This window comes from Ptiloglossa arizonensis, chromosome 4 (assembly GCF_051014685.1).
Source record: "Ptiloglossa arizonensis isolate GNS036 chromosome 4, iyPtiAriz1_principal, whole genome shotgun sequence".
NCBI classification, from domain to species: Eukaryota; Metazoa; Arthropoda; class Insecta; order Hymenoptera; family Colletidae; genus Ptiloglossa; species Ptiloglossa arizonensis.
In genome coordinates this window covers 27674471-27694484 of record NC_135051.1, presented here as the reverse complement: position 1 = coordinate 27694484, position 20014 = coordinate 27674471, and the positions used below count along the sequence as shown (strand labels likewise).

Sequence of the window (20014 nt, the reverse complement as noted above, 5' to 3'; positions counted from 1 at the left end):
AGCACCCGGCCAACGAAACGATAAACGCTCGCCGCGCGTTTGTACGGACAAGGCGCGATACGAAAGGGGATTTACTCGCGCTCCGAGAGAGGTTGCAATTTCTAGCTTCCAACCGCTCGTTACTCGGCTGCTTCCCCGACAAAGACTTTAAAGCAGGGCCATCTTCGCCGCTGAAACCCTTGAGCGCGAATATAAAATTCTACGATGCTCTTTGATCCCCGAGGATCCGTGTAGGGTTTTAGCCGAGGCTCGGCGCAAGTAGCCGTCTAATCCGGTGTACATCGCGGGGCCCGCTCGGGACCTCCGGGCTCTTCCGGGCAGCGGAAGGGCCGATCGAGGAGAACCCTTGGTCGAGATTCTTCTCGCGGCTGGGTATCCCTTAGCGTCGTTAGCGCCGTTATTGTGCTCGCCTCGCTCTCGATCCCGGCGATCCTCGCGGATTTTACTCGAACGTAAAAACGACCGATAACCGTTTCGTCCGCCCGTTGGAAGAACGCGGTGAATCGACCGCGAGCGCATCGACGCGGGCGTCGTTCCCTTTCTCGAGGAAAGAGAGCGTCGGTGGCCACTTTGGACGAATAAATACGCGGCACGAGGCAAGTTTCCCATTTTGCGGTTCGAAAGGACGCGAGTTTAAGGACCGGATTCCCAAGTGGCCGGTTCTTGTGGAAATATTTAGTCTGGAGCGGCGGCTCTCGGCCGACGTCCTGGGGAGACACCGAGACGTTCCGTGAGACTTTCGGTGCTCGACCAGCGGCGAACAATTATAATTAGATACGAGTAGCGACGCGTCCTCGTCGTCGTACAGAAACCAGACGTCACCCGAGTCGACGATGCTGCTGCCTCGGTCCTCCTCGTGTTTACGCGGCGTTCGCTTCCGTGGAAACCGACGCGCGAAAACTTTCTCGACCTTGTCGTTCTTGTACCGAGGTCCTCGTTACCGCGACGAACCATCGATCGGAGAAACTCTCGCGACGTTCGAACGATCGACGATAACTCCCGCCGCGTCTCGTTCCCCGAATCCCCCCGTTATCGGTGGGATTTGGCGCGGAAATTATCGCCGAGCGGGTTCCACGAATGCATAATTTTCGTGAAAATAACCGAGCTGGCCGAAACATCGGACGTCGGGCGAGAGAATTTGCGGTCACGGAGGGAATTCCGTCGCCAACGGGGTATGCGAGCCCTCGGAGAGGATCGTTGGTCGTCGAAATGTTGACGGGGTTTACGGTTTCTCTCGTTCCGCGCGACGAGTTACGCGGACCAGACGAGCGGCGGCGGTGTTTACGCGTATCCGGAATAATCAAGGGCTGGCCCGGGGATCGTAACGAGGGTGTAGCGAAACCGCAGCCGCCGCTACCGCCGCTGCCGCTACCGCCGCCGCCGCCGCGCCGCTAAGCCGTACGCTCTCGGACCGAGAGCTCGCGTTCGGCGCGAACGAAACGACCACCGACACTTTCCTCCTCCCCGTGAGCGTCGTTAGTCGTCGCTCCGGGAGTTCCTCGCGCGGAAAAATTTCCCGCTACGCTGAAATCTTCGGCGCGTATAAATCGCTCGAGCTCGCCCTTCGAGCCGATTCCCCGTACACGCGGAGAACCTCGTTACGATATCGCCCCGGTGTTTCCGCTCGGAGACTGCGCTTCCTCGATCCTGGGAATTCGAGGAAAGCGTTGGAAAATTCGTGGAAATTTCGCGCTTCGAGATAACTCGGGAGCGTTCGCGGACGAGCGACCCTCGGTTTGTTACCTTCGTAGCTCCCAACCGTTCGAAATTAAGTTACGAACTCGGAAGGAAAAATGCGCGCAAAAACGCGCGAGCGGAATTCGAAGCTTCGACGAACCGCCCGGCGTTCGAGGACGACCTTGGAGAAGCGAAACGGGAGCAAGGAAGCCGAAGAGAGCCAGACCCGGGACGCAAAAGGAGAACTCGAACCGGGTTCGGGAGGATCGACGGCTTTCGGTGGTCGCCTCGCGGAAGCCAATTAACCTCGGCGTAATTAATAACCCGTTCTCTGATAACTCGCGTCCGCGCAAAAACACAGATTGCGTCCGCGGCAGGAAACGAAGGACGCCGGAAGAACACGGAGCGAGCCGGGCAAGAAGTCGAATGATAATGAGCAAGAGCTGCAAGAGGGAAGAAGGAGGAGGAGGAGGGCCGGGGGAAGGAAAACAATCAAGTCGGTGGAAAGTTTTCGCGATCTGGATTTCGAGGTCTCGACGCGTGTCGTCAAAAACGAGGCCGTGAAAGCGAGAGCGACAGTTTCCTCGACGAATTGTCCTCCTCTCCTCGGGGGAACCATCGAGAAACGAATGTGTTCGCGAAACGCGAGCCCTGGATCCTCACGGAGAATCGATCCTCCCCTTCCTCGATGCCTGGATCGCGTTCGAGGCCCTGGACTATACGCGCCCTTTCTCGCGGTATTTCGAGCACGCCGTTAACGATCCCGAACCTCCGGCTAAAATCTAACGGCATCGTTAACTCTTAACGAACACTCGCGCAAACTTTAACGATCAACGAGCCGGCACCGCGTCCTTTTTGCTTCCCGGATAACCTGGCCGAGCTTCGACTACGAAATCGCGAACCGAACCGAAAGGTCCGGGTGGGGTCCCAGCGACGAGATTCGATATTGGCTCCGAGAAACCCGGCGCGATTGGCCCTTGGCGGAGGGTGCCGCGCGAAACAATACCGGCGTCGTGTCTACGAAGGCGAGGTTCGTCTTAATTTTCCGACCGGAAGCACGCGCGAGGAAACACCCCTCGTAGGGCGCCGGCTGTCGCTAGCTAATATCCAATTCGTCGGGGGTTGCGGCGAAAACAAGCGCGCGAGGCCGACGACGAAAAGTGAGGAGAAGCGGGAGCTTTGTCCCGTGGTTGGTCGCGGGCGGAACGGACCGACGAGAGACGGTGGTGATTTCGGTCGAGCGATTCTCGCGAGGCCGCGCGTTTTAATCTCGGCGTAGCCGGCGGCCGACGGACGGAGCATCGAACGATGGAGGCTACCGCGCGGCTTAAACTTTCATACCGGTGATATTCCACCCGCTCCGTTTTCGTTTCGTTCTCCGTGTCACCGGCACGGATCCCTCGACTCGCGGTCGATCCTCTCCGGTAGTTTCCGGGCGAAAAATCGCAAGCGCGCGGGGTCGCGCAAGGGCGTTCGCGGTTAGCGCGGAATTAATGCCGCGTCGAACTCCCGCAAACGAGGCTACTTTGGAACTCCGGCGCCGTTCCGGCAGGCCGAGCCCGAGACCGCGACATCCATTCTCGGCTCGACGCGATTCCTTCGGGAAAAGCGAGAGTTCCTTCGGGCAAGGGGTTCCGAGTAACGGAGTTTCGGTGTAGCGGAAGAAGACGATGCGCGCGCGATTAGCGGGGAGAGCTCCCTCGTTCCGAGCTTTTCCAAGGGGAAACTCCATCACCGCAACAGGGCTCGTGAATCCTGTTTCACGGGAATTTCGACTCGGGGATCGTCCTTGAACTTAAATCGTTTCCTCCGAGTTCTCGAGACGTCTTCGGACGCGCATCGACCGACCGATAAATCCTCCGAGTCTCCTCGAGGGCAGCCTCGCTCCGTTTCGTTTCCATCGCGCGGGAATAAACGAGGACGGGCAATGTTTCGCGCAAATCGTCCTCCGGAAGAAGAAGCGAGGAAGAACCGCGTCCGCGGTTCACCGCTGAAAGAAATATGCATTTATTCGGACCGGAATGAGAAGAACGGTTTTAAAATACACGGACGAGACGGTTCCACGGTTAACCGAAGGACCGATCGTCGCGAGGAACGCGACGCGGAGATCGGTTGGAGATTTCCGTCGACCGTCGTTTCGCCGTGACAAATTTTTACGAACGAGGGCTCGTTCTTTACCAGCGTGCTCGTCGCGCGAGAAGACGTGAAAGAATTCGATCGTCAGCGGAACGACCGCGATTTCCGAAAAGAATGGAACAAAAATCGAACCGAGGAGATTCGTCCCCTCGGTACCGGTCCGCGAACCTCCCGTTCCAAGCTCCCCCGGAGCCGGATTAAAGGGAGAATGTATACGTTCGAGGAGAATCGTCTCTCTGGTCGGCCTAACGATCCCTTTGGCGGCTGCTCGAATATCACACGGAAGGCCTCGCGCCGAACGACGTCGAATACGCCCCTCGATTCGCCGCCACCCGTGAAAAAGGAAGATCCGAGGACGGAGCTACCTCCTCTCTTTCCTCGGATTACTTCATTATCGGGTGCCGCCCACCCTCGTCCCCGACGTTGGAAAAAAAAAGTTTCTAATCCCGTCGTCGGCTGCTGGAATTTCCGATCCCCGATATTCGATTCTTCTCCACCGCGGGCGATCGAACCCCGAAAGGGCGGTAAGAGGGCGAGGTATTTTCCGACGGTTGGCCAAACACCTGGCGTTGACACGGTGTTTCGAAATCACGGACGCGTGGACTCGCGGGATCGTTGCGTAATCGATAACGAGACGATATCGATAGGGGTAACGCGGCGTTTATCGGGTCAGTGGCTCGCGATCGAAGCCGGCGTTTCGGTGTTTCGGTGCTCGAGGAACGAACGAACAAAGCCCCTCGCGATACCTCGGTTCCGTGGCTCGGGGGTTGCGTATTTGCCGGCGGTCGCGCGAAAGGGTTTCGAAGGCGACCGAAGGGAGAAAGAAAATTACGTGTTGCGTGTAACGAACGTTAAAGCCGGTAACATTGTTCACGGGGGATTAAAGCTAAAACCGCGGGATCCCCTTTCCCAGGGACGACGCCATTGCGGCTGTTTCTCCGCTTCTTCGCGAACCACCGCGTCCCGGTTTCCTTCCTCGAAATGGACCGGCGGATCGATTTCCGTGGGGGGTGAGGTCTTTCGGTCCCTCCTCTCGCCTACCCGCCTCCAGTCTCCCGTCTCCCCCGTATCCCCCGTCACCCCCGACTCCCCCGTTTCCCGACTCCCGCCTCCCGTCTCGCGGCAGATAAATTTCCACGGCGAACGGAGCCAGCAGAGATTGACGTTGAAACGATGAATCAGCGGGGACGAAATTTAAATAATGGCCACCTCTGCAGCCGAGTGACGAGACAAGGAGCACGAGGAAGGGGGAGAAAACGATGATCGTGCGTGCCGGATCACGGTGAACGGTGTCGGAAGCGCGACTGGTCGGAAACTCTCGCGAGACCGCGACGCTTTTCGTATCGTGACGGATCGCGAAGGATCTTTCGTAAACTCGCGCGATCGGGCGACGTTCGATCGTCGAAAGCCTCGCGATGAAGAAAGAAAGAAAGAAGGACGGACGGGACGGGAGGGGCGCGTCGGGTTCGTTCTTTGATCCAAAGGTTCGACGGAATATCGCGCGCGTCGCCCGAAATCGAACAGGAGTACCGATAAAAGGGAAATTGGAACTTCTCCCGGCGTTGGAAGCGAGCGCCGCGGCCGATGGGCGTCGATCTTCCGTAAAGAACCCCCAGCCCCGGCTCCAGCCCCAGCCCCGTGGAAACCCGCTCGTAATAGCGCGCTCGTCCTTTTGCCGTCCCTTTGTGCCGACCGGGAAACCGGCAAAAGCATTACGCGAAAGAGTTGCCGCGAAATCGATCAAAAAGAGGCCCGAGAACCCTGAAACGCCGCTTTACCGCGAAAATATCGGAATATTCGCGAACGAGCATCGGATTCACCGGAGGATTTTTTACCGTGAACGCGAACGCTCGTAAACGCGTTCCTATTTGCAAAAGGCTTCCAGTTGCCGGTCGCTCGAAACTCGAATTTGTAAGTCAGCAGCTCCGCGCCTTGTTCCCTCGCCTGCAACAAACGAGAAATTAACGGAGGGGAGAAATTGCCGGAGCGCGTGTTCGCGCGAAGATTTCCATTTCCTGGCAAATAATATGGTTCAATTTACGGACTGCGAGGCATTCTTCTCCCTCCGCCTCTCCCGTAACCGTGTTTGCGCCAGACAGAGAGAAGACGCAACGCGGGGCGGTGGGGCTCTGCCGGTCCCGAGCTCCACGGAGAACCGAGAGGGAGACTTTGCATCGAGAAGGTTCATTTGTCTTCGATTCCTGGAACACACCTGGGAATAGGGGCTTACCGCTCGTTACGGGGCTTACCGATACGGAAACCCAGCGACGCGCGGTACCGTCCGCGTTTTCGGTAACTCGGACACCGCGCACCCTTTGACGAAGACGCGACGATCGAAATTCGACCAACGAACGCTACCAGCCCTCCGTTACCGATATTTACCGGGGTTCCGCGTTACGGTTATTTTTATAGGCGCCGCGGACGGAAGGAGGAAAAACGTGGAAAAATGGAACGATACGACGCGAGATTTAGTCGAGTCGTTGGAAAAACCGCGCAACTGCGGGCGCGGGCGCGAGCACGGTGAACGACGGAGCGAAATAAGTTAATTCGTTCGGTGGCGGACTTCCGTTTGCACTGGCGCAGATATTACTCGAAATAAACCGGGGAGGAATATTAATGCCGCGCCGGTTGATTCTCAGTCGCGGCTGACGTACGGGATAACGAGTTTTTTCGGAGCGAAAATTCCATCCTCGTGTCTTCCGCGCCGGGAGCTTCGCTGACGCAGGATTCAATCTTTCGGAGCATTTTTCAAGCTGCCCCGGAATCTCGGTCGAATAATATTTTCCCCCGACGACGAGCCGGATTCGTGGCTTCCTTTTCGTCCTCCGCGGTACCTCCGCGGTACCTCCGCGCGCCGAACGGGGGTTACCGTCCTCGCGAAAACCTTCGAGGGTTCTCCTCGCCCTCCCGAAAACTCGCGTCGACGTCTACGCCGTGGAACGTCAAAGTTCATCGATTCCTCGTCTTTGTCCGCTCTACCGTGCGAAATTTACGAGGTGGAACGATCCTCGCAAAAAGAGCGCGCGAAAGGGCGAGATGTAACCGATACGGGGAAGAAAAAGGGCCCCTCGAGGACCACCGTTCGATAACTCGTCGAGCTTTTCGTTTCTCGACCGGACGAAAAGCCAGAAAAAGAATGTATCCAATTTCAGGAGCGTTCTTCCGCTGGTTCCCCGTTGCTCGGTCACCCGACCAGAAATTCGGTGGCTTCGTTTACCAGACAGCACTTGTTCGAACCGAGATTCGATCTCATCGTCGGTCGTTTAATTATAAGAAGAGCCCGGCTCCTTGCCTCTCGACGCGAGACGCGAGACGATCCCTCTTTCTCTTTCTTTCCCTTTCCGTTTCCCTTTCCCGCGCCGGCTCCCTCCTCGAGGGGCAAATTATCATTTTTGTCGCGATAACACCGTGAAAAGCGAAACTCGGGAGCGCCGTAATACCGCGATGCTCGGATTCGAGTGGACCGCGTCCGAGAGAGAGAGAGAGAGAGAGAGTGCGAAGGGGTTGGAGATAAAACCGGAAAAGAGATACAAAAGGGGTGGGCTCGGTTCGCTCGTTCACCGAAGCGGCACCGCGTTCGTTCCGTTCCGAATATCAAAAACAATTCGGCCCGCGGCGCCACGTGGCCAGGAAGAAGGGTTGACGGTTCCCCACCGACGAGATAGGGTGAGTGGATTTTAGGCGAAATACCCGACGGGAATGACGAGAAACGTCGCGCGCGGGCGCGGGCACGGCCGCGTCCCGAATGAAACGGTAGGCGATATTAAAGCACGTCCGGAATGTTGCTCTCCGTGTCGTTAAACACTCCTACATAGCATCCTTGTGTCTTCCATCCCCGTGTACGTCCCTCCGTCTCTCGGGCACTCGGCCGTCGCCGTTATCCCCTGCGATATTACGCCGTTTCGTAGCACCGGAGGGGGGAACCAGATATTATACGCTTCGAATTGCCATTTCGCGAGCTCCTCGCAATAATGTGCCGCCTAATGGTCCAGCGATTCCGGCGATAACGTCGAGGACAATTGGGGCGGTTCGATGTTAATCGGCGCGTTTCGATCGAACGAAGGGCGCCGGGGCAACAAGTTCTCGCGTTCGGGCAAACTTTTTCTCGAGACCTTCCGAGACCGTGGACGTATCTTCGCGATCGCGAGACCCGGCTCGGCGTCGCGCGCAATTTTCCCGAGCGTTGCCCGCGACCGCGACGCTCGAAGAATTTTTATTTCGATCCAACGAGTCGTTACCCCGCCGGCGGCGTTACCGAGCCGACTCGATCGGTAAAAGCCTCGAATTCCATTAGCCGGGGAACGATTTACGAGACTCGTCGACGCGTCGATATTAAAGCGCGTCCGGAATGTCGATGTCCGCGTCGTTAAACGCTCCTCCGACGTAATCTCTATCGTTTGCCACCCTAGCGATTTTCCAACTCTTCGTTGCACCGCACCGAAATCGAGACGAGGGTGGCGAGAAACGATCGTCCTCGGGTATCCGTCGATCGTTTTGCGAAAATGTTCTTTTTCCTCGGGCCGTTGGTTCGGCCGGGGTGTTCGATTCGACGAATCCGAGCCAGGTTGGCGCGTCGATGGACGAAAACAACGATCCGTTCGGCCGGGGGTTGCTGCCTCGGTGTTCGAACGCGATCGAAGCGTAAAGAGCGGCGAGCTTGCGCGCGTCTCTACGAGATTCCATTAGACGCATCAAATATTTATGAACTACTTCCGTCGGTGGCCGAGAAAACAGCGGCAATAAAAGGCGCGTTGTTTTATCGAGATGCGAGGAAAAGAAAACGGCGTTGGCGTTGGCGTTGGCGTTGGCGTTGGCGATGGCGGGGCGGGTGGAACGCGTCCGTTGGCTTCTCGACTTTTTCCCGTCGCGGGGAATCCGCGAAGATAAAAAGCTGGCCCGACGAACAAACAAGAGCGCCGGGACCTCGTCCTTTCGACCCGTTCCCGGGATAAAAAGGGTTCTCTACGATCGGTCCGAGCGACGAGAAGCCGTTCGCGACTTTCGTCCTCCGGTCGCTACTTTTTTCCACCCTCTCGCTCCCGGCTAATCCGAGCGTTTTCCAGACGTCTCGTCGAATCCAATTCCGATATTATCCATAATAAACAAGCCTTTCGGGAACGACCGTAAGTACTTGTGGATCGACCGCGGCCGAGTACCCGCGCGGAAAGATCGATCGCCGAGGAATTCTTCGAGATTCGCGCCACTTTTTTTCTTCCTTTCGTTTCTTCCGCGCTCGAAAGTGTCTCGCGGCCAATTTTCTCTGCAAATTGCTCACGGAAGGGTGAGAGGGGAACAAAGCGAAGACCGAACGCGAACAATGGAAACCTGCCGCGTTTTCCACCGGACGAAAGAAACGATCGATGTCGGACGTTGATTGGAAAACAATAAAGAAGAAACGAAACGGTAGAATAACCGGGAAATATTTGCTCGATAAATGGCCGGGTAGGTGGTTCCGAAACAACGGTGCGACTCTCCGCGGGACGGTGGTGTCGCGAAACGGCCGATCGACGTCGAGGCGTCGACTTCGAAGAATCGGCGGCAACGTTTCGAGGAGGGTTCGCGAGCGCGAGCGACGAAAGAAAGAAAAAATAATAACGACGCATCACGGATTCAACGGGGTTACGGCGGGTAGAATCGAGGGTCTAACGAGACGATTTTCAATGGGACAATTTGGTCCCGTCGTCGACGGTACAAACGCGGGGCAAACGTGCCGATCGCGACCCTCCGGGACGGTAAAATCGGGGGCGCGAGCCGGGGCCAGGTCTGCGCGTTGCCACGGTGGGGGGTCGTTCCGGCTCGTAACGATTCGTTACGACGCGGACACGTAAACTCTCGGCAACGCGATGGCGTAACGCATGCAAATTCCTGAACAAATGCGTAATTAGCGTGTCCCGGCCGGGCGGAGACGTGTTCCGGTGACCGGCGACACGGACGAGAAGACAAAGCCGAGCGTCGAGGGTGTATACGCCGCGGATAGAGTTGTTAAATCAACGAGACGATTTTCGATCGAGGTATCCGAGCGGGGCCCACCGAACGGTGCCTCGTTTCGTCCCGTCGCTATTGTCGCGGACGTGCCGCTCGTGTTAACGTTTCCCCGACGAATCGAACGTTTCGCAGAGCCGCGCGTCGACTTTCCTGCTCGCGTATTTTTTCGCGCGCGTGGACGATCCACGTTGCACGCGTCCGGGATCGCGTACGATTTCGCGAGTCCCCTGTCTCTCGAACCAGGGGGGACTTTTGGTCGCTGCCCCCGATCGAGTTCGCCTTCCGGGAAACCAGCCTCGCGGTGTATCGACCGTTCCTGGGATAACGGTCTATCGCGTGTTCTCGTGGAGGATATTTCGCGGCGGGCGCGTAGCAGCTCGTCGCCGCAGCGTCGAACGGGGAAATTATACGGGGCAACGCGAATCCATTAATAACCGGAATCAAGTGAAATTCGGACTGGCCGCGTTCCGGGCGCTGAATCACTCGCATGATAAACGAGGAGAAGCTTTTTGGAAAGCGGCGGCGAGCGTTTTAAGCGGCGAGAGAATACGTAGCGCCGTGGGGTGACATTAAAATATACGTTACACCGGTGCCGCGAACGGTTATTTATACCCGAAATGGACCGCGCTTTTCGAATCTCTGGTAGCGCCCCCGTACCCCCTCTCCCCCAGCTTTTCATCCCCCGTGCGCCCACCGACCCGACGAACATAATATCCGCGCTCTCCGGTCCGGCGAGATCGCATTACGCGATATCGATTCCACGGGGTCGGGAGAACGGAGACGAACGGTCCTCTTCTCTTCCTCTTCTCCTCCTTTTCTCCTTTTCTCGTAACTCCTCGGCCCATTGGCCCGGTGCGCCTCGTTCGGCCGGACTTCGTTAACCACGGAGCGCTAATTAATCGAGAGACGCTGCCGCGGAATCAAGATGCCGCGTAACCGTTTGTGTCCGCTCGGGCCGAAACTCGACGGAAGCGAAACCACCGAGAGGCGCCTTTGCGTCGCCGAACGATCTGATACGCGTACCTGCGATGCACGCTGCGACCAACGAGAGTCCTCCTCGCTTCGATTTCGGCTCGCGAGCCGATCCTCCCACAGTTCCCTCTTTGCGCTAATCGGCATCGATTATCCACCGAGCGCCGCTCCGGACCGAAAACGTTACGAGATTCCCACGGACGCGAATCGAACGCGCAGACAACCTACCCCGTTCCCTTCGAAATCCCTTTTATCGAAGGTAGACGTTGTCTCGACGACGAGCGAACCGATCGAGAACCACGCGACGCGTCGCGTTCGACAACGTTCTTTGCGTCGAAATTGGACGCAAGGTAGAAACGCTGAGACGCGTTTAGACGCGAACGGTGACGCATTTAGATACACGGGACACGTGCGTCCCTCGAACGGAACGCGCATCGAGCGGATCCTGTACCGTAAACGCGGCCGGTTTGTTATTCTCTGTCGCAATCCCGTCATCGGGGGCACGTCCCGAACCGCGCCCCCGAGCTATCGAGTTTTCGTTACGAGAATACGGTAGAGGCGCCCGGACGAGGACGAGCGTCCTCCCACGAAAAATTTCCAGCTCGCGAAAACGTTACCCGCAAAGACCGAACTCGATCGGAGCGAGATCGACCGGACGAATGGATTTTGCGCAGGACGGTGAGCCGTGGACTCGCGAATTACGGCCGGAAGCCCTTTGCTCTAGGATCCAACTACGGCGCAGCTATCGCGTTTAAGTAGATTACGCGGGGAAGGTATTGGCGAGTTTACCGATCGATCGAGGCTCTCGAAGCTTCGCTAATTACCAAAGCCGTGACTTACCGTTCGAGAATCGAGAGCGTCGGTTTTACGCGAATCGTCGGGATGGGAAACTCGACGATATCGTCCAGGACGAGCCCCGGGATCGTGACTCATTTTCGCAAGAAATCGAAAACCGAACGAGATCATCGACGAGAGACCACCCTCGCCCCAATGGCCCGATCGAGGTAGCGCGCGTTTCCATCCACAATTCCATTCGGAATTTACGATCGTTATTGCGTTCGTAGAGCCACGCGCGTTCGGCTATCCTCTAGGATTCCGTTAATTGGATCCCGGCTCGGGTTACGGGTTTCTGTTCCGCTGATGCCGAATCGGAGCAGTCGTAAGTACCGCGTATAGCGCCGCTGGAACGTATGGTTTCTCGCATGGGGAATATCGCGCTGCCCTCGAGTCGATATCGGCTAAAGTTGCACCGCGCGGTGGCTGGCTGGCTGGCTGGCTGGCTGGCTGGCTACGTAGGTATAACAACGCGAAACAAGGGGATACGTCGGCTTTGTTCGCGGTTCGATTTCTCTCTTCGTTTTTCTCGGCCGTTGTTCTTAGAAGCTCGTAATTACTCTTTTTTACGCGCTAATTGGATACCTCCGTTGTATCGTTTCCCCTTTAATTACATCGGAAGCCGTGTCGCGGACGAAAAACCCTTTCAACGCGTACCATTTTTTCCTACCGACTCGTCGAATCCGTCGATCGTGGGAAACGAGAGGTGTGTCGTTCTCGCGCAGTTTCCTTCTCGTCCCTGGTGCACCGCGTGGTCCACCGATTCTCCGTTTTGGGGGAACAAAGAGAGAGAGAGAGAGAGACCGCGACCTTTGCGCCGTCCGAAGGTTCGCCGCAGATTCGCGGTTTTATCGAACAGAGCGTCGCTTCCCTGCGGAGTTGCGTCGGTTTCTCCGTAGTGGAAGTAGACGGAAACTTCCACGGATAAGAAGAGATTCGTAACCTCGTTCTTCGCGACCTCTTCGAAATACGATGTTCGTTCGTTACCCGACGACCGCGACGGATTCGTGTTCGAGGGTTGAACGTGTCCCGAACCGCTCGAGTTTCTCATCCCGCGCAACGTGTCCTCGTCGATTCGATCGCGCGCCATCGGAATCTCACGGTGAGACTCCGCCGCGGTTGCCTTTATTTTACAAATTCCTTCCCGGGTGGGGAAAAATGCGAGGTTCGGGGGAAGGAAGGGGCAAAAGGCCGCGGAGAGAAAGGAATTTTCTCTCCGGCGGCTGGGCTCTCGGCCGAATCCATTAGCCGACGCCATTAATATCCCCGTAATGATGAGCGATGAGCCACCGCGAGGAGGAAGACGAGTCGCGTCTGAGTGCGTCCGGGAAGGGGATGATTCTCGGCAAAGAGGGACTCGCTCGCTCGCTCGCGCTCGCGCGCGTGCGGCGATCGTATCGAGACGCACACAACCGTTCGCGAACGTTTGATAAATGCTGTTTCCCTTGGCCCACCGCCAAACAACGCGTACCACAATATTCCGTAGCGCGTGTACTCCTCCCGCGAAAGGAGGAGCCGACTCGTCGACGGATAGAACGCATCGAACGACCAATGTTCGCCGATAAGTGATCGCGGGGCCCGATTTTCGTCCTACTCGACTCCCGCGTCGCGAGATTATACGTCGAACAACGCCGTTTCGGCGAACAATGTTCGAAACGGAAACCAATCGTACATCGTAAAAATGACCGTACTTGATCGCGGTAACCGTTCGAGATCGATGGCAATTTCCAGGGAAAATGTTTACGGTTGTCCGATCGACGACCAACAACTACCGAGCTCCATAAATTCGCACAACCGGGGCTGCATTAATTTTCAATTACCATGGATTTACAATGTTGTTATTAAATTATTTGGCCATCGGGCGGTATTCGCAACGTTCCTCCCCGTGTTATCTTTTAACAAAATTGTTCGAGAGGGGACGATCGTTGTCAACGTTCGCATCGACGAGTAATCGGTCGGAAACAATTGGTTTCCGGAACGCGAGGCTCGCCGAGGATCCGGGCCGGGGAAACTCCGTCTTCGACGCGAAATGGTTCCTCCGTGTAAGATTTAAAGTAAATATTCTGGTTATCCGCCATAAATTTCCAATTCGACGCGGTCGAAGACCGTCGACGAAAGACTCGCGAGAAAGCATCGCCGCGCTCGAGATCGTACTGTCTCGCGATCGAACGGTTTCCCTGGCGCGTCGCCAAATCGCCGGAATATCCCATCGAGCGAGTATAATAGCGAAGGAGCGGGCGAGGAGCCGAGCTTATCGATACGCATTAAATCGTGAGTCTAAAGCGCGTCGTCGGTCCTTTTCAGCCGCGTCTCGCGGCTCGCACCTCGCGGGTAAAATGAGTTTGGTCTCCTCGCGTTCACAATGCGCGTCGATCGATCGGCGGGGCTCGCGACAATGGGCACGAACCTAGGTAGACGACGGAACGAACCCGCCGGGAAGTTTCCCCGTCGCGGAGATCCTTTCGCGCAAAAATCACTTTCCCTTTTGGCAGGCGCGCCACGTAACGGGCACCAGCCGACGCCCTGCGAGCCCTCGTCTTCCCACCGGGCACGCGTCGCGCTCCTTCTCCGAGGGATGTTTGCGTCTACGCGACCCCTCCCGACGAATCGTACGCGACGCGAGAGGAACCCTTGAATACCGACGCGAATATCGAACGACGAGTCTCGCCGATCGCGACTCGCGTCTTCCGAAATCCTTCCGACCTTTTCTACCCGTACCGTTCGTTTCGATTCGATCGGCCGCAATCGAATGGATTTCTCGCGAATCGACGAGGCAACGGAAAATATAACGATATCGAGTGTCGCGCGTACGTTGTTTCGAACGTGCGTCAACGTTGCGCAACTCTGGAAAGCTGCGCGTTGAATTTACCGGTAAGTTTAAACGAGCGCGTATCAAATATTGCCGCGAGCTTACCATCGATGTATATTGGCCGTCTACCGACAACTCTCGAAACCGCTAATAATAACGAGCCGTGGAAACGTTGATTAATCCCGTTGCCGCGGTTTCGAAACTCGATGCACGACTCGCGCGTACTCGGTCGCGCAGTCCGTGCACCGGGTGCTCGTTCATTTGTATTCGTCGAGGCACTTATCAGCATCCGCCGCGGCGGAAGAGGGCAGAGAAAGATGCAACGGAATTCGAGATCGGCGCCGCTAACCTCTTCCTTCTTTCCAGATGATCGATGCATCGTACCACACGAACCCATCGCTGCAGAGCACCGCCCTGATCATCACCTGCGCGGTGGTGCTGCTCCTGATGGCAGCGATCGTCTCCGTCGTCTTCTGGAAGTGAGTACGATCTTGATTCGGTTCGTTTAGACGAAAGTAGGCGCGGCGACGCGTCGCCGCGCGTAAAATCGTTCGTGATCGAGCGAGGTGCGCCGAGGTATCCCTCTCGGCGATAAAGAGCCGGGTTTCGTTCCGGCTGGACGTCGTAAGGTGCTCGTGGCTGGAGGTCGCTCGGGTTCTAACCGTATTTCAAGCCCCGAAGTAGACGTCCACGAGGAGAGGGTCTCTCGAAGGAGGATAGGAGGAAAAAGGGCGGTCGAATGGGCCGGATAAACGCGCGGTGGACGCGTCATTGGCATTCTAGTGGCCACTAAATTAGCCAAAAATAGGGCATTTCGGTGTGCCGCGCGAGCCTGCTACCGACACCGTTTGCCCGTTTTACGAGGGCTAGGTGTACCTCGTCTCTCGGTCGTGCGTCATCCGGCGTCTCCGTCTCGGAAAAGTATCGGTTCACCGAGTACCGCGAATAGGAAGAAAGAATTGTAGACGAGGACGGGAAGCGGACGTCATTGTCGTTCCGGTGAACGGTAAATTAACCGAGAATAGGCCGTTGCGGAAGCCAGAGCCTGTCTCGGTATCTGTCCGTGCTCCGGGCAGTAGTGGTTTTGGTTGTTCCCCGTAATCTATAGAGACGCGTCGGAATCCTCCGGGAGAAGGTAATGTATGCATACCGGGAGACACGGGGGCCGTAAATTTCCGAAACGGATCGTAACGAAGTTTATTCGTAATCGAGAACGCGCGGACTCTTTTGTCCGTCGGTAAGGGCCGAGAGGGTACCGTTCGGCGGATCCCAAATTAGCCAAAAATAGGGCATCGAATAAGTGGGCGTGCGTCGAGAGGGTGTTACGCGCCGGCAACGACGGAACAACGCTGGACTGATAATCTCCGACACGGTGAGCGCACCGGGCTCTCTCGTTCCATGCTCGCGCGAGCAACTTGGCCGTGGATCCGCGCGAGATCGAGCCTCGTACGAGGAAGAAATATGCATCCACCGCGGTACGCGGACCGAAGATTTACGCGGCCTCGGGCTCGCCTCGTTCGGGCATTGTCTCGCGCTGCTTTATGCCCGACGTCGTAATAAAAAATGAAATACAATGGAGAAAAGAAACGTCGCCGGAGCCGGAGCCGGAGCCGGAGCCGGAGCCGGAGCCGACCCTCTCCGCGAGCTTCTTTTCACCGCGTCGAATGGGAAAATAACTTTTCCATTCTGAAAATAATTTCCATTCGTCGAAGAACGTACGAGACGCGAGACGTTTCTTTGGCACGGTCCCCGACCACGGTGTTTTCCTTTCGGAGAACTTTCGATCGACGAATCGAGATCAAAGCTCCGCTCGTATTTTGTTTCGCTCGGACCGGTTCGACATCGCCGCGCCGATCTCGCTCTTTCGTCGGGGAAATTTTCTCCGCGCACGTGTCCCGATATAATGCATTACCGTTCCCTTTGCTCTCGTTGCGATCGATGTTCGCTACATCGCCGTTTACGTAACGTTTCGCGAGCAACGGACGCGGTTCACCGCGATACGAGTCACGGTTCGACGAACGTCCCGCGAATCGAATCCACCGAGGAGGAAGGAAGCTCTCGCGCGCGTTTCGGACGTAGAGGACGCGTTGGTAACTTTTTTGTTACCGCGTGGTCCGACGAGACGACGACGACGAGTAATTTCACGCGCACGCCGAGAGTCGTGGAGAAAAAGAGGAACGAGGAGCGGCGATCGACGAACTCGGACCGAGGGATCGGCACCGGGCCAAGACGATTTTGGATCGTACAGAGGCCCGTATTCAGGATACCACGAGCGCCTCGTATTTTTATCGGGGCAAACCTCTCGAAGGTCCACTCGCCGCGACAATGCCGGTCCTGTCTGGCCCTCTTTTCGCGCGCTTATCGTAATAGGTGGTCATTATCGCTGGCGCTCGGCAATATCTCGAGCGTCGTCGGTCCGTGTACCGACGCCTCGCGATTTTTAATCTCCTCTTTTTTTTCTCGACGAGCGAAATTACGGGACGCTCGAGAACCCTCCTCGTCGACGACACTTTCCGAGCGGGAATCGACCAATCGGTGATCGTTCCGACGTTCATCGACGGGACTCTCGCGTCGAGTAACTCGATTCGAACGAGGAACGCGGCTCGAAAGCTCCGTCCGTTTGTACAACCGCGTCACTGTTGCGCGTCGCTTTTTCAGTTTATCGTAATAGCCGGCCATTATCGTGACCCACAAGCACGGTATCTCGAGCGTTACGGCTTCGCGATGTTCCGACTCTTCTCTCCGAGTTCCCGGACTTTGTGGGTGGCATCCTCCTCCTCCTCCTCGTGCTTGTTCTTCTTCTCGAGCTCTCGGTCGTTCTCCGCGGCGGTAAACGGCGTGTCCTGTCGCCTTCCTCGATCTCGAATCTCTTAACGCGCGAGAACACGCGTACGTTTCGTTGTAACGGGTGTCTCGACGGTCGGCGGTTCCAGTTTCGCGAAAAAGTGTTCCGAATCGGGAAACGACGACTCGAATCGGCCGTTTGTTCGTTGGTTGGTTCGTTGGTCGCGTCGGCGCCGAGTAAATTTTTCGCTGAGTGGTCGCGCGGATCGAAATCCATTCGTAGCTTTAATCAGGATCTTGGACACCCCGTACGAGTGTATACGGGCACGTAGACGCGCGAGGCTCGTTCGTGTCCCGAGCAAACGCGGAGAACCAACACGGCCGCGCGTAGTTTGTATGCTAATCAGAGCCGTGTTCTCCCATCTCCGCGTTCTCTCGTCCTCGTTCCATCGCGGCGATACACGGCGGTCTTTCTCTCTCGGTCCGTTCGGTTCCTCTTTCTCTCCGACTCGATGCTATTTCCTGCTCGACTCGATGCCCCGTCGTCGCGGCCGTTCCAGGCAATTCGCGATAATTCGCCGGCGTTGTTCGAAACTGCCACGCGAACGGTACGCGAGACCGGATCCTCGGCCCTTCGCTCGCGAACCACGGGGATCGCGGCGAGCGTAATCGAGCGCCGCGACAAATTGTAAGTGGATGTAACGCGCCGCGCTATCGTCCGGCCTCGCTCGTCAGCCCTACGAGCGCACTACCCTCGCGCTCGTTCCGGAGTCTCGTATCTCCCCGCGATTAAACGACCGCGGCTCGTTCTTATTTACGACCGCGGAAACGCGAGCCACGGCCGCCCCGGAAAACTTGGACGCGCGCTCGAACCTCGTCGTTCGTTTCGAACGTTACCGCGATCGACCGTGTTCTTTTTTTCGACGATCGCGGTGTCGCGGAGTCCTCGCGAAAGACGATCTCGCTCGGCAGCTACGTGTTTGCACTTTCGATACGGTGGCCAGAGTCGTTACCGAGTACCGAAAGGAGGACAATCGATCGTTAACGAATAATCCGCTGAGTCGTTAGTGGGTCACCGAGTCGGAGCGTCGTTGAAACGCAATGCGGCGATTTCGCGGAATCAGCGATTCGGGGAAAGGTTTAACGTGCTAATCGGGCCCGTGTCGAAGTACCCGGTGCCACTTTCGATCCCTCGAAGCCCGCGCAACGCCCGAAAAGGTACGACGATCCCGTTCAACGAAACATCGACGACGTCCGCCGAAGGACCATCGTTCGAGGATATCGATACTGGGAGCCACCTTGGTGCGTCGGTTCGCGTCGCGTCGGTTCCTCTTTCCGCCGTTTATTTTCCTTATCCCGGCCGGGAAGAGAAACGGCCGAGCGAGCTTTAAAATCTCAGAGAAACGCCTCCGACGAACCAGAGCTCCCTCGCGCCGTAGCCAAAGGTGCTGGAAACACCAGGGCAGGCGGGGGGGACGAGGTAAAGCGATCCCGCAGCCCTTATTTAACCGGCACCCTCGATGCTACACGGTTCCCTGCAATAGCTCTTCGCCTAATCTAACCTATATTTTTCTCCATTTCACCTGGAACCCGGCTATCGGCCGTTCTTTCGCTCCTCTCCATGGCAACTATCCCCTCACGAGTCGAAACTACGTCTAGACAGAAGCGTTTGAGTTCCCACTGTTCCGCGTAGACGCGCCGGTGCGCTGAATGGACTCGGAATTTCGCGAAACCGCGCGTAACGGGTATGCCCGCGCGTGTGTGTGCGCGTAAAAGCTCGTGGATGAAAACACGCCGGCCAGCAGGCGCAATATCGACCGCTTTAAACGCCGATCCGACACTTTGCGCGGCTCGGATCGAATTCTTCTCGAACGAGACGTACGTCGCGTTCCGTTTAGCCGAGCCTCTCGAGAAGTTGGTCGGAGCGGGCTCGAGAACGGAGACGACTCTCTTTTTACCATTTTCTTTCGAGTTTTCTCCGTTCGAGCTCGAGAACGCGGTAACTCTCGCGGCCCGTCCGCGGTCCGCGTAGAATCGTCGGAACGATCGTCACCGAGGAGGCATCGAGCCGCGAGGATAACGGTGTCGGGAATCGGATTTAACGGGAGCTGGTTCGCGGCAAGGGGAAAAAGCACTCGGGGAACCGTGGGAGTTTCTCGCGCGTAGGCGAGAGAGAGGGGGAGCGGGGCGGAGGAGGGTACTCGTTAATTCGAGTCTTTGATTTCCCGGGGCCGGAAAAGGCGCGCGCCCGGTCGCGGGTGCAATAACGATAAACGTCGCGGGGATATTCCGAAGAATTGCCGCGCGCGGACGGAAATAAACGAAACGAAAGCTTGGGAAAAAGAAAGAACGAGAGGACTCGGGGAAATGCCCCGTTCGACGATATTTTCCAGTTCCACCGGAGGGCCAGGGGGTGGCATTACTTACGTTCCACTTGCCGCGGCACAGATTCGAGACGATGTAAACGGGAAACAGGGAATTGCGAGAGGGAGGAAGCGAACGAGCCACTCGCCGTTGCCTCTCCCAGTCCGTTTCCTCTTCCTTTTTCCTTTCTGTATTTCCCGCCACCTTTCTGGCCCGCACTTTGTCTCCGTAAGCCACATTCGGGTCACCGGCGCAACGGGGGATGCTTTAACGATCTGCATTGCACGAGCACTTCGCTTCCACCCCCACCCACACCCACCCCCTCTGTCTCGTCCTCCTTGCGTTCACCCGCCGACGAGACTGTTCCCGCGTCTCGTCTTCTCGCACCTCCGCCCCCCGCGGCCTCGACGCGCTCCGAGATCGTACGCGAACGACCGACGAACGAACTTTGAT

The 20014-nt window shown here is 57.0% G+C and overlaps 1 protein-coding gene across 3 annotated transcripts in view; it reads left to right on the top strand.

The window, feature by feature from the left end:
- Window positions 1-20014, top strand: part of Pxb (putative Hedgehog signaling attenuator pxb) — a 171410-nt gene that overhangs the window by 122357 nt on the left and 29039 nt on the right. For all 3 annotated transcript variants that reach the window (XM_076309645.1, XM_076309646.1, XM_076309644.1), the window contains one exon: window positions 14780-14892. In XM_076309645.1, the coding sequence (XP_076165760.1) occupies window positions 14780-14892 (113 nt within the window). The remainder of the gene's footprint in view (window positions 1-14779; window positions 14893-20014) is intronic.